The sequence below is a fragment of the Panthera uncia genome, chromosome E1, assembly GCF_023721935.1.
Source record: "Panthera uncia isolate 11264 chromosome E1, Puncia_PCG_1.0, whole genome shotgun sequence".
NCBI lineage: Eukaryota > Metazoa > Chordata > Mammalia > Carnivora > Felidae > Panthera > Panthera uncia.
Window position 1 is genome coordinate 41119707 of NC_064814.1, and position 12843 is coordinate 41132549.

Genomic DNA, 12843 nt, shown 5'->3' on the forward strand with positions numbered 1-12843 from the left:
GGTGGGACTTAGTTCTGCTATAATACTGCTGATAGCACTCTCCTGTGGAATGTTTCTTAATAGCATATTCTTGTGTAATGATGAAGAAAACGTTTATTTTTTAAAGTAAGTTCCTTTGGAATTCTACCAAAACATATGAAAGATGTTACATATACTCCTCTCTACAGAATAAATCAGTGGTATAAGAAAATATATGACAAAATTCATTGGGCTTGTATAGATGTGTATCCTTATGAAGATAATTGTCCTCTTTTTTTTTTTTTTTTTTTTTTTTTTTAATTTTGAGAGAGACATCACAAGCAGGGAAAGGGCAGAGAGAGAGAAAGAGAATCCCAAGCAGCCTCCCCACTGTCGGTGCAGAGCCCAACATGAGGCTCGAGCTCACGAACCATGAGATCATGACCAGAGCCGAAGTCAAGATTCGGACACTTAACCAACTGAGCCACCCAGGCGCCCCAGAATTGTCCCCTTTAAAAATTACTCATTGTACAAATTTCAACCTAAAGTACCTTTTCATGTTAAATTTTTAACTGAGAAGCTTATCTTTACCTTTTCAGTTACATAATAACACAAATACAGAAGTGTGTACAAAATATACAACTTTTTTACTTATCACAAAGTATACACCTCTATAGCCATGAGTCATGTGAGAAATATAGGACATTGCTAACACCCAGAAGTCTCCTCTGCACCCTCCCCATCATTGTCTCCTCCCCCAAGATAACCACTGTCCTGGTTTTTATGGTAACGGCTTCCTTTTTTAATAGTTTCTGTCTCCTAAGTATGCATCCCTAAACATTCGAGTTCAAATTTGCTTTTATTTTTAATATTATGAAAATGAAATCTTACATTATTATTTGTGACTGGTTTTTTTTTTTTGTTCAAAATTATGTGTATAAAGTTTGTCTGTGTTGTTGTATGTAGCAGTAATTCATTTTAGTTACTGTAGAGTTTTCTTATGAATACACAACAGTTTGTTACTCTATCCTACTGTTCATGGATATATGGATTGTTTCCAGTTTTAAGGGTACTAAAAATGTTGCCATGAACACACTTGTATGTTTAGTGATAGGTGTGCACATTCCTTTGGGGTATATACCTTGGAGTCAGATTGCTGGGTCACAGTGTATTCATGTCTTCATTTTAGTATATAAAGCCCATCTGTTTCCCATAGCTATTGTACCAATTTAAATTCCTACCAGCAGTCTGTAAGAATTGCCATTGCACCACATATCACCAAAGATTTGGTATCATCTTTTTATTACTGGCCATTTTGGTAGTTTTATAGTACTTGCTCACTGTGGTTTTAATTTTCATTTCCAAAATGACTAATAAGGCTAATGTCCTTTTCATATGTTTATTGCCTATTTGGATTATTCTATTTTGTAAAATGCCCTTTCAAGCCCTTTTTAAAAATTGATTTGTAGGAGTTCTGCACGTATCTGGATAAATGCTTTGTTCCTTATATATGTGTTACAAGCATCTTCTGTATGACTTGCATTTTTACTCTTAATGTACAGATAATGAAAAGTTCTTGATTTTAAAGTAGTCAAAAAAGTGAATTTTCCTTCTGCATTATGATTTGTGCTTTTTGTGTCCTATTGAAGAAATCTCTCCCTTCCCCAGTATCTTGAAGGTCTTCTATGTGTTATCTTCTAAAAGCTGTATGATACTGCTTTTCACATTTGTATCTGCATTCCGCCTGGAATTTATTTTTGTGTATGGAGTGAAGTAGAGATGAAGATTCATTCTGTTTTTCCACGTGATATCTCCTTATTCTAGTACCATACATTGAAAAGAATGTTGTATCTGTCAGGGTCCAGTCAGGAGAAAGAAACCACACCAGTCGTTTAAACAGTTTAAAGTGGGGAGAGATGCTAATTAGCTATAAAGTTGTTTGTAAAGTTGTAGGTAATTAAAAAGATAAGAGAACACTAAGGTATCATGGAAGTAACAGCCACCTCTAGCTATGGCTAGAGGAATATCATGGAAGAGGTCAGAATTATTAGGACTTGGAACCCCATGCAGCAGAAATTCAGACATCTAAAGCAAAGGATACTAACTCACTAGTGCTGGTATCTGGGGGTAGAAGAGGCAGTGAGGCTGGTTCTGCAAGTGAGGAAACTATAAACTGGGTTCAGCCACAAAGTTATAGAAAGACACTGCCACTGCTGGGAGTGAAGTGCTAGGCTGACACAGAAACAAGAGACAGACAGGAAGCCCATAGGAAGGGGTAAGTCCCCTTTTCTTTCTCCAGCCTTGTAGTCTCCTACAAAGCCCCCTTTTGGTAGAGCCTAACATGGAGCTAGTTGGCAAAACCAAAATGTGGTTTGCAGTCATAGCCCTGGTATTACATATTTGTGTTTAGACAGATGGGTTTGAAGCTGAAGAATCTGTTTATGGGTCATATTTCTGTTTCATTGGTCCATTGCACCAAAATTACACTGTCTATGCTGTTGTAGCTTTATGATAACTTTTCATATGTGGTAGAGCAATTTTTCCCACCTTATTCTTCAGGACTGTCTTAGCAGTCTGTGGCATATGTACATTTCCATAAAGACTTTAGAACTAATTTGTCTAGTTCCACAAAAGAAGACCTTTTGGGGCTTTGATTGGAATTTCAGTGCATCTATAAATCAGGTTGGGGAGAATTGAAATTTTTATAATATTGAGTTTTCTAGTCCATGAATATGGTATGTCTCTCCATTATTTATGTCTTTAATTTCAATGTTTTTTTAGTCTTTTTATGTAGAAGTCTTGCTTACTTAGCTTTTGTTAGCTTTAATCAAAGATAATGGATATTTTTTATATTGTAAAGAGTATTTAAACATTTTTTAAAATTTCAGTGCTTTTACTTAGAAATTTTTTCAAACATATATTTTCTTTATTTTTGAATGTTTTAACCCCATTTTACCAACCACTAGATTCAATAATTATCAACATTTGCTTCATTTATCTCAACAATGCTTTTTAATGAAATATTTTAAAACAAATCTTAAATCTCATGTCATTTCACCTATATATACTTAGGTATACATTCCTAGAAAAATAGGAACATTTTATTTATAACCATAATTCCAAACCTTATGTTCCTTTTTATTTCAAAAATTACATTTTATTGGTATATTGGTTGGTATGTTCAGTTTGCTTTTAACTAACAACATATTGGGACTTACATTTTATGTTAAGAAATTATTAAAATATTAGCTTAGTCACTAAAATATTAAAAATAATTTAAAATGACATTTCTTCCAATGACATGAACTTTGTGTTTCTAAATTCATTATAATTTTTTGACATCAACAAAACCATACTGTTAAAAACAGACTGTGTGAATGAAACCATTCTTTTCTTTCATTTGGTGTCTTCTACATTTATAAACCTAATGAGCAACAAAATTGCCATTCTTTAATTTAAAAAAAGTCTTTATTAAAAAATTCTTTATATTCTTCAGTATTCCTATTACTGAACACATATCTTTTAAAAAAAAATTTTTTTTTAATGTTTATTTATTTTTGAGACAGAGAGAGACAGAGCATGAACGGGGGAGAGTCAGAGAGAGGGAGACACAGAATCTGAAACAGGCTCCAGGCTCTGAGCTGTCAGCACAGAGCCCGACGCGGGGCTCGAACTCACGGACCGCGAGATCATGACCTGAGCCGAAGTCGGCCCCTTAACCGACTGAGCCACCCAGGCACCCCTGAACACATATCTTTTAAGAAGTCATCAGTGGGATTAAAAGCAAGCACATTTTTGTGTGACATAGGTTGAGTTTGGGTTATCTTTTATAACTTCTTTTTGTCATAAACTATTAAAATGTAAGAAGAAGATGCAGTTGTGGATTTTTTCCCTTTGTGGTGGCTTTGAACAGAAACCTTTTTTTCATTGCAGGTGGTTCTCTTTCCCATACAATATTCATGGGTCTGTTTCTAGGAGAGGACTGTGGCTAGTGGGCCATGAAAACTTCCTAGACTTGGCAGGCTAGGCTGTGTCATGTTCACCCTCTAACATGAGAAAATCCCTATTGAAAAGACAGTGTGGCAACTTTCTTGCAGGCAAGTCATACTCCTCACAAAGATATTTGACAGCAACTGAGAGGTCTCTGTGTCTTTGCCAGCATCTGCAGTAAGGATGGAGCTAATTATAATTAATTCATGGTCTGAAGAACAAGAAAATGTTCTCAAGTCAATAATAATTAGTATAAAAGGATTTTCCACCTATATTTTAACTTAACCAATGATTATTGGTGGGGAATTGGGGTCCTAAAAGTTAGATCTTTTTCGCTGGTAACAAGTATTTGAAAATAAACATGACAGTCTAATATTGAATGATGTGCCTGTTCCTTATTTCTCCTCCCTTATCAGCACCCCTGGGGATCTCACTATCGGTCAGAATGGTCCAGGGATATCTCACCAGCTGGGGCCATTGCTATATATACTTGTTTAAACACAGAGTTAGGGGACGTTTCAGTTCATATTTTAACACTTTCAGTTAAATGTAGGTATTTTGTTTCTTCCGATTAATAGTGGTATGTTAGGATATGAGGAAAAAGAACGAACCATTTCACTGCTTTGGTTTAGCTATTATATAAGACCTTTTTACCTTGTAATATCAGATTCACAAATTTGGGATCACTTTAGGAGGATCTTGAAAAAAAGGAAAAGGATTTCTTCTAGAGCGCTAACTCAGCAAATACCAAATTTGAATAAACATAAAAGAAAAACCAATAACCAAGCATCAGAAAACTCCAGCCAATGGAACAAATTACCTAAATATGAGAATCTTTCTTCATGTGTTTTTAGGTGGAGACAGGGAAGCCTAGAAAGTTTATTCCTCTAAATAGTGTGCAATTCTGTAAATTATGTCAAAGTACACACAAACTGTAGCCTGTTAAAATTTTGGTTAGAAAGACCAAAGAGATGTAAAAATAAATTCCTTATTCCCTAACTTACAGTGTCGTTGAACATATAAGGACTAAGGTACAAATAAGATACATTATTTAGAGGTATTTGTTGTCAGAAATTTTACCTCATAGTTTGCTATTGTTTTCTCAAGCAGACTTAATCTAAATACGAGTAAAAATAACTTTTAAGGAAATGAATTTCAAAGTGAATGCAAAGGCAATAATCTAAATATTTAGAGTCTAGTTGGGTTCTGTTATTGAGATATGTTCTTTATTGGTACAGTTGACGTAGTAATTGTAGTGTGCATAGCAAAAATAGAAGATTGCTGATTACAAGTTTATGTGAATAGAATTAGAAGAGCCTGATTTTCTCAATCTTAGTGAAACATTTTCATTATAAATTATTTATTTGCTTTGAATAGTTAAAAACCTGTATCAGAGAAAAAAAAAAACAAACCTGTATCAGAAACATGAACTTTAAAACTGCTAACCCATGTGGGGAAAAAATTCGTCACATAAAATAAATGAGGAGCATATAATTTCTTGAAGATTCTTGCTTAGTGTAGCGATAGTGATTTAAAGATGTTGTAATGTAAGGTTCTAGTGTCTCAAAATGTGTCGCCAATAAGTTTCACTCTTGTTTCATTCCAGCTCTTCTACTTTTCCATAATTTAAGCATATTTGTGGCAGTGGTCAGAGTTTCCTGGGATTAAGAGAGCTCTAGAACAAAACAACCACACCAGATCCAAAAAACTTCCTATTTTGGTTTTGTACTCTTTTGGCTAACTATATTTCTCTGAAGAATGGCTTGTGGATTCTTCTGGCTGTTTAAAAAAGTTGAACTTGTATTCCAAACGTAGGAGAAGGACTGATATATATACTCTGGACAGATAGAAGAAAGAATTATTTTTTCACAACCCTTAAAACTGTATCTTTAATACACTGTTTGCAGAATCACATGTTGATTTAAAACATAGGAAAGAAATACCTGTTTTAGTGTAACGTGACTGCTCATGAAGATCATCAGGTGAAATGACAGATGCACTGTTTTATTTAGGGCATCCAGTATTCAGTAGAGAAAATAACTGACCAGTAAGTGAATTGTAGATCAAAGCATGCCTCCTTTTTTTCTGAACTGAGGAAAGTTGCCCTAAATGTTAGTTCATTATCTCTACAGCTGGGGCTTCATTAACAAGTACAGTTGGAATAACCAGGGTATTGCAGCAGCAGAGAAACTAAGCACAGCAAGCCTTTCAGTAACAAAGAAAATAAAAGAATTCCTGTGTAACAGGCTTCCACACTTATCTGTGTTCCGTGGTACTGTTTGTGCTGAACTAAAGCATCTGCTACCTCAAGTTAAGAGAGAACAAACTCAACATGGCGTGAAATTACTGCACAGCCATTCACATTCATTAGAGTTATATTGTTACCAGCCACAAGCATGACTGGCTTTTGCATGAATAATAAAATAAAACACTGCTTTGTGAATTTTGCCTTAAAACATTGCAAGGCACAGTACTAACCTTGAGCCAAGAGTGGGTTTATCTTAGAGCAGCTTTCCTTACCACAGTAGAGTCAGGACGAATAAGAAGGCCAACGTTGGAAAGAAGTATTGCTGTCTGAGGCCTCTCTGGAAAGGGCAATGTATTAAATGAGTTCCCTCATTCTTTAAAACTAATAGTTGTTGGGTAGGCTAGCTATTTAGAAAGACGCTACAATTATTAAGGTACCACTTGGCAACCACTGTAGTATTAGTTGATTCAGGCAAAAGTTGCCAATGGATACTAAATGGGTCAAAGTTTGATGAGGAGTAGAACAGTGACACAATTAGAAAGGGAAAACATAGTCATTTTGCAGCGTAGCAACCTGACAGACACCTCATCCCAGTGATCAAAGATCACCAGAAATGGGGAAAACTGACATCATGTACCTCCTAGTGTGATGCACTGAGAAGACATCACTTCTGAGTTATTCCTGTTAAAAATACATAACCTGAATCTCATCATGAGAAAACACTACACAAACCCAAATTGAGGAGCAGTCTGCAAAAAAACTGGCCTGTCCTCTTCAAAAATGGCAGTGTCGTGAAAGACAAAGGAATGCTAAGTAACTATTCTACATTAAAGAAGTCTCAAAAGACACTGACAACTAAATGCAATGTGTGGTCCAAAGTTTTCCTTCCTTGCTATATCATTGACATTTTTATCTTCTAGTATCTAGTTATAGAAGTGGTATAGGGGGCGCCTAAGCTTCTGACTCTTGATTTCGGCTCAGGTCATGATCCTATGGTTCGCAAGATCGAGGCCTGCGTTGGGCTCTGAGCTGGCAGCATGGAGCCTGCTTGGGATTCTCTTCTCTCTGCCCCTCTTCTGCTTGCACGCTCGCTCTCGCGCGCGTGCTCTCTCTCTCAAAATAAATAAACGTTGAAAAAACAAAGAACTTAAAACTTAAAAATAGAAGAAGTGGTGTGTTAAAAGGAAAAATTATTTTTAACAGTCTAAATATATATAATATTATATTCAGTTTCCTTCCTATTTTACTTACCAGGTTTATGTGGATTTTTAGGAGTGTTATGGACTGGGTTTTTTGTTTGTTTGTTTGTTTGTTTGTTTGTTTGTTTTTTAATATGAGACATATGCCTGATTTTCATGTCATCCTTGCACAGGGGCCATGCTAATCTCTTACATTCCAATTTTAGTCTGTGTGCTGCCAAAGCAAGCATTGGGTTGGTATTTTTTAAGCAATAGTCAAGAATGTTACGTCTCTTAGTTGAATTACAGTTGAAGCTATTGAAGACTTAAAAATTATAACTCTTCATTATTTTACCAAATTTTCAGTCATTGGGAGAAAGTAGAGTCCTCATGCTGTTTAAAAATACTAGAATGCGCGATTTAAGAGTTTCCATGAGCACGTAGGAAAAGAAGTAGTGATCACTAAGATTAATTTATAAAGTCATGGTATTCATAAAGAAGTTTGTATAGTTTTTAGACAGGTTGGTAGATAATAGGAATGCTTCATTTTCAGGAAGGCAGTTTGATGAGTATCTGATTTCTTGTGGACAATAGGAAGAAATAAACTGAGTGATTATGGTTAATTAAATAAGTAATTAATTTTGAATAATAATTGGATACTGGTCTCCTAGGTGGTTTCTAGTATTGTATCTGTTGCAGATCTGTTCTGTCCTGTTCTGAACTTTAATTAAATAACTTGGATAAAGGCATTGATAACCTATAGATCAGACTTTTAAATGAAACAAGTCTGGGAGAGACAGCCAAAGCATTGATGGCTGAAACAGGAACTGAAAGAGAATGATCGCCAAGAATGACCGGTAGGAATCAGCAAAATAAATTTGACAGGAATAAATTCTACAGGGATAGCCAGTCGTAGGTGATGGGTGGTAGGAAAAAAAGCTTTAAGGTAATTCATGGGGGCGCCTAGGTGGCTCAGTCAGTTAAGCATCTGACTCTTGATTTTGGCTCAGGTCATGATCTCGCAGGTTCCTGAGTTCAAGCCCCAAGTCAGGCTCTGTGCTGAGTGTGGAGCCTATTTGGGGTTCTCTCTCTCTTTCCCTCTCTTTCTGCCCCTCCCACACTTGCTCTTTCTCTCTCTCTTTCTCAAAAATAAATTTAAAAAAAGAGTTTAGAATCCTTTACTGAACCATTAAAAAAAAAGATAATTCACAGAAAATCACTTGCAAAATGGCCAATTGGACATATTTTAACAAATTTAGTGTTTTGTTTCCTTTAACTAATTTGATTTAATGTGTATCATTTGGGTTCAGTCAGAAAACTGGAAACCATACTAGTCTGTCAAACATAGGGAAATGTAATTTAGGGAATTGATTTTATAGGTGTTAGAAGACTAAAGGGTAAAAAAGGGAGACACTGAGCTATTAAAAGAAGCTACAGGAGGCAGCTACCATACCAAGAGCCTTTTAAGGGGCAAAAGGGAAGCTACGTAACCTAGAAGCTACAGCCTAAGCTGGCACTCAGACTTCTGAGGAGAGGACACTGTTCAGCTATTGTTCAGCTACCGAAATCCATATTACTAAAAGATGTCCATTTATATAAGAAGCCAAAATAATTAGATTGTGTTCTTTATGTTGAATTAAATGTGATTAACATGTGAATTAACATCTCTTCCATCTTGAATTTGGTTCTGAAAATAAAGCATAAAACTAATTTGACTTTGGTTTTGTTAATCTGTACCCGCCCCCATTTTTTAAATGGCTTTACCACTAATTAGCCCTCCTACCGGAGATGTATTGCTAAGTGATCTCTCAGAAAAAGTGTTTATAAATTTAGAGAAGGATTAAAAAAAACAAACATGGCAGATGAATTGGGTGGGCTAAACATTCTCTTTGATTATAGGTGTGTGCTTTTTAAAAATCTTCTTTCTCACTGATATCTTAAACATTGTTAAGTGGATCGAGTAGTTTAAGATCAAGATAATTGTCATGCTCTGAAACATTGAAGAACAAAGTTTGGAATTGATTTCTCTTCTCTTCCTCTCCCCAAATATTGCTTCTTTAGGTCAGTAACAGATCCAAGAGATGGAAAGAGAGTAGCACTCAAAAAGATGCCCAACGTCTTCCAGAATCTGGTCTCTTGCAAAAGGGTCTTCCGGGAATTGAAGATGTTGTGTTTTTTTAAACATGATAATGTAAGTGAAATTCCTCTTTGGAATAAACTATTTCCTACGCATGCTTAATTGTGTTAATAGAGAGCAAAAGAGAGTTAAAAGGGAACGTGCAAGTTATTAAGGAGTTTGGAAACCTGAGAAAACTTAGACCCTATTTGTAAACAACGACCAAGTTTAAGTGAATTCTAAGATGTATTGACCTACAGATAAATATTAATTAACGTAAAGCAAATGTTACTATTTAGCTGAGGAACAGTACTAATATTTAACATAAAAGAGAGTGTAATATGTAGTCTGAGTGATGTAAGTGGAAATAATTGGCCCCTGATTTTAAATGCTTTATTTATTTGTTTTTAATATTTATTTATTTATTTGTGAGAGAGCACAAGCAGGTGAGGGGCAGAGAGAGAGGGAGACACAGAGTCTGAAGCGCTCTGGGCTGTGAGCACAGAGCCCGACACAGGGCTCGAACTCAGGAGCCATGAAATCATGACCTGAGCCAAAGTCGGATGCTTAACTGACTGAGCCACCCAGTCAGCCCTTTAAATGCTTTATTTTTAACCTTTAATATTTTTAATCAGATTAACTTAAAGATGTAGGAAAACAGTTTCTTCTCTCAAACAACCAGATAGCTGTTAAAGTAACATAGGTTAGCTTATTTATGGCTATATTTAAAAATGTCAAGACTCATGAGTGAATAGAATCATTGTGGTTTGAGAGATTGCTTCTCCTCAACTAATCCTGAATTAAACATTTGATACATGTAAAATTTACCTGGGGATATTAGCATTGGACTTTTAAGTTTTCAATTTCATGTGAAAAAAACTGCCTTACATTCTGCATTTGGTTTTCAGCTTCCGTTATTTTAATTGCTAAGAGAAAAACTTTATCAGAAATACAATAATTTCTTGTGAGTCTGACTGCTCGTTTGCACAGGAACCTTTAGAACTTTGGCCAAAGTGTAGGTCTCATTTTAAGAGAAAAATGTTTAAAAGTTTGAGGTGTTTGGTAAAACTAGGAATATCAAAGAAATATATTTATTTGAAACTCCTTGCTTGGGCATATTTCATTTTATTGATGACTTCTCTTGAAATCCGTCTTCCTTAAACTTTTTTAAAAAGTTATTGCTGTCTTTCAGTCAGTTGGAACTGCCTAAAAGTGTGTTTGTTTCAGTGACTTTCAAAATACCACTTTTATGACTCTTTCCTCAAATTTTGTAAGTAATTTAGAATTATGTCTAGTGCTTGCTTATTTATTTCTCGACTTTGAGTCCCACCCCAACATCAAAGAGTACAAACCCTTATTTACATTGCTAGAAACTCAAGTAAAGGTATCCGTGGTGAAGAAATTTTTTGAAGGAGGCATTAGGAATTTGCTTACTAAGGATTTCAATGGGTTATTACACTCAGACCTATCTTAGCTTCTTTTACAAAGGAAGGATGGCACATAGTTTCCTATCTACATATATTGGTATCTTTGTTCATGACTCATTGCTATAGAGTCAAAGGTAGTGTTAGGGAGTCGTGTAAGAAAAGAAACTAAATTTTAAAAAACTTTTTGTGTGTGTGCTTTTTTCATTTTTTAAAATGTTTATTTTGAGAGAGCGTGAGCACAGGGGAGAGGCAGAGAGAGAGAGAGAGAGAGAGAGAGAGAGAGAGAGAGAGAGAGAATCCCAAGCAGGCTCCACCCTGTCAGCAGAGCCCAACATGGGGCTCACTCTCACAACTGTGAGATTATGACCTGAGCTGAAATTCACAGTCAGTCGTTTAACCGACTGAGCCAGCCAGGCACCCCAAAACAAACTGAATTCTTGAAAATCATACCTATTAAAACATAGCAACCGATTGGAGCTCCTGAGCTCTATGATAAGAGAGTGCTTGTGACTCCTGTAGGAATATTCAAAAGTGAGACAGATAATTGGAGCTGGAGATGGCACGGCACCACTATTTTCTACATGAATTTATGCTACGCTCCAAGATCTGTCTCCAAAAGCATCTCAGGGCCACACACCTGGTATGTGTGGAATGCCAGTCTGAGAGGCAACTGGTGTTTGATGTAGTTAAGGCAACAAATGTTTATTAATTGTGTCCCGTATATAGGCAGTACTAGGTCACATGGAGGATACAGAAAAAGTTTAAAATACCCTTTTTTGAGGGATCAGGTATTTAACACTTGTTGCTATGTGTCAGGATGTATGCTAGATGCTTTCCATACATTAATTCATTTAATCCTTAAAAATCTTGTCAGAGAGTGCTTGTTATCCCTACTTTGCAGGGGAGGCAACCAAAGTTTAGAGTTAAATAACTTGCTCAAGGTCAGGGTGACACGAGATTGGAGTTGAAGTTTGTCTTGCTTCAGAGCCCATGTTCATTAATTCAACAAACATTTATTCTGCATATCCTATATTCCTAAACTACTTTAGCTTCTAGGGCTTTCTACCCTTAAGGAGTTTAGTAATGTGATAAATACTATGATTACAGTGCTTTGGGAGGACTGCCTACATGGTTAAGCATTAATGCAAGACAGTCTGTGTTCTGTGAGTGGCAAAAAGCTAGGCAACCAGACCTAGAAGTATATTATAATCACCAAGGTGATCCTTAAAAAGCAGATTCATGGGTCTCATCCCAGACCCACTAAATTAGAATCTCTGGGGTTGAGGCCCAAGGAGCTGCAGTTTTTAAAGCTCATGTGAATGCTGCCACACAGCATTATGCTACCATAATATTAAGAAAAAGAGAAATTGTTGTGAGCTTTAGAAGCTCAAATATGCTTTAAACGTGGTAGAGGTAAACCTTAAGATGAGCCTTTTGAGATTAAGATTTGATTGAAAGAAGAGGAAAGGAATGCCATGATGAAAATGGCATTTAGAAAGATTAACCTGGCCACTGTAGGAAGGTTGGATTTTAATTTGTGTGGCTTTTAATGTGTCAGGGACTAGCTACAAAGCCCTGGAGGCTTTGGATTTTCTTTTGAACAGAACCTTCAAAGTCACTATATCAGGGGTGCCTGGCTGGCTCAGTCAGAAGAGCATGCAACTCTTGATCTCGGGGTTGTGAGTTCAAGCCCCACGTTGGGCATAGAGCTTACTTTAAAAAAAAAAAAAAAAGTCACATATGAAATTCATTGATTTTAGGTGATCTGATTGAGATACACACACACACACACACACACACACACACACACTTTTTTTTCTTAAAGGACAGGTGGTTCATCATCTTAAAGATAGATTCACCTTGATGTAGCAACTTAGGGAAACATTAATGGGTTTAACTTTCTAAAGATTGTTGTTTAGGCTTATC

At 36.0% G+C, this 12843-nt stretch overlaps 1 protein-coding gene and 1 pseudogene across 1 annotated transcript in view; one reads left to right on the plus strand and one right to left on the minus strand.

Moving 5' to 3' along the window:
• Positions 1–12843, plus strand: part of NLK (nemo like kinase) — a 163368-nt gene that overhangs the window by 84331 nt on the left and 66194 nt on the right. The window contains exon 2 of the mRNA XM_049637883.1: positions 9436–9565. Within this exon, the coding sequence (XP_049493840.1) occupies positions 9436–9565 (130 nt within the window). The remainder of the gene's footprint in view (positions 1–9435; positions 9566–12843) is intronic.
• LOC125927706 (uncharacterized) lies at positions 7524–7621 on the minus strand (annotated as a pseudogene).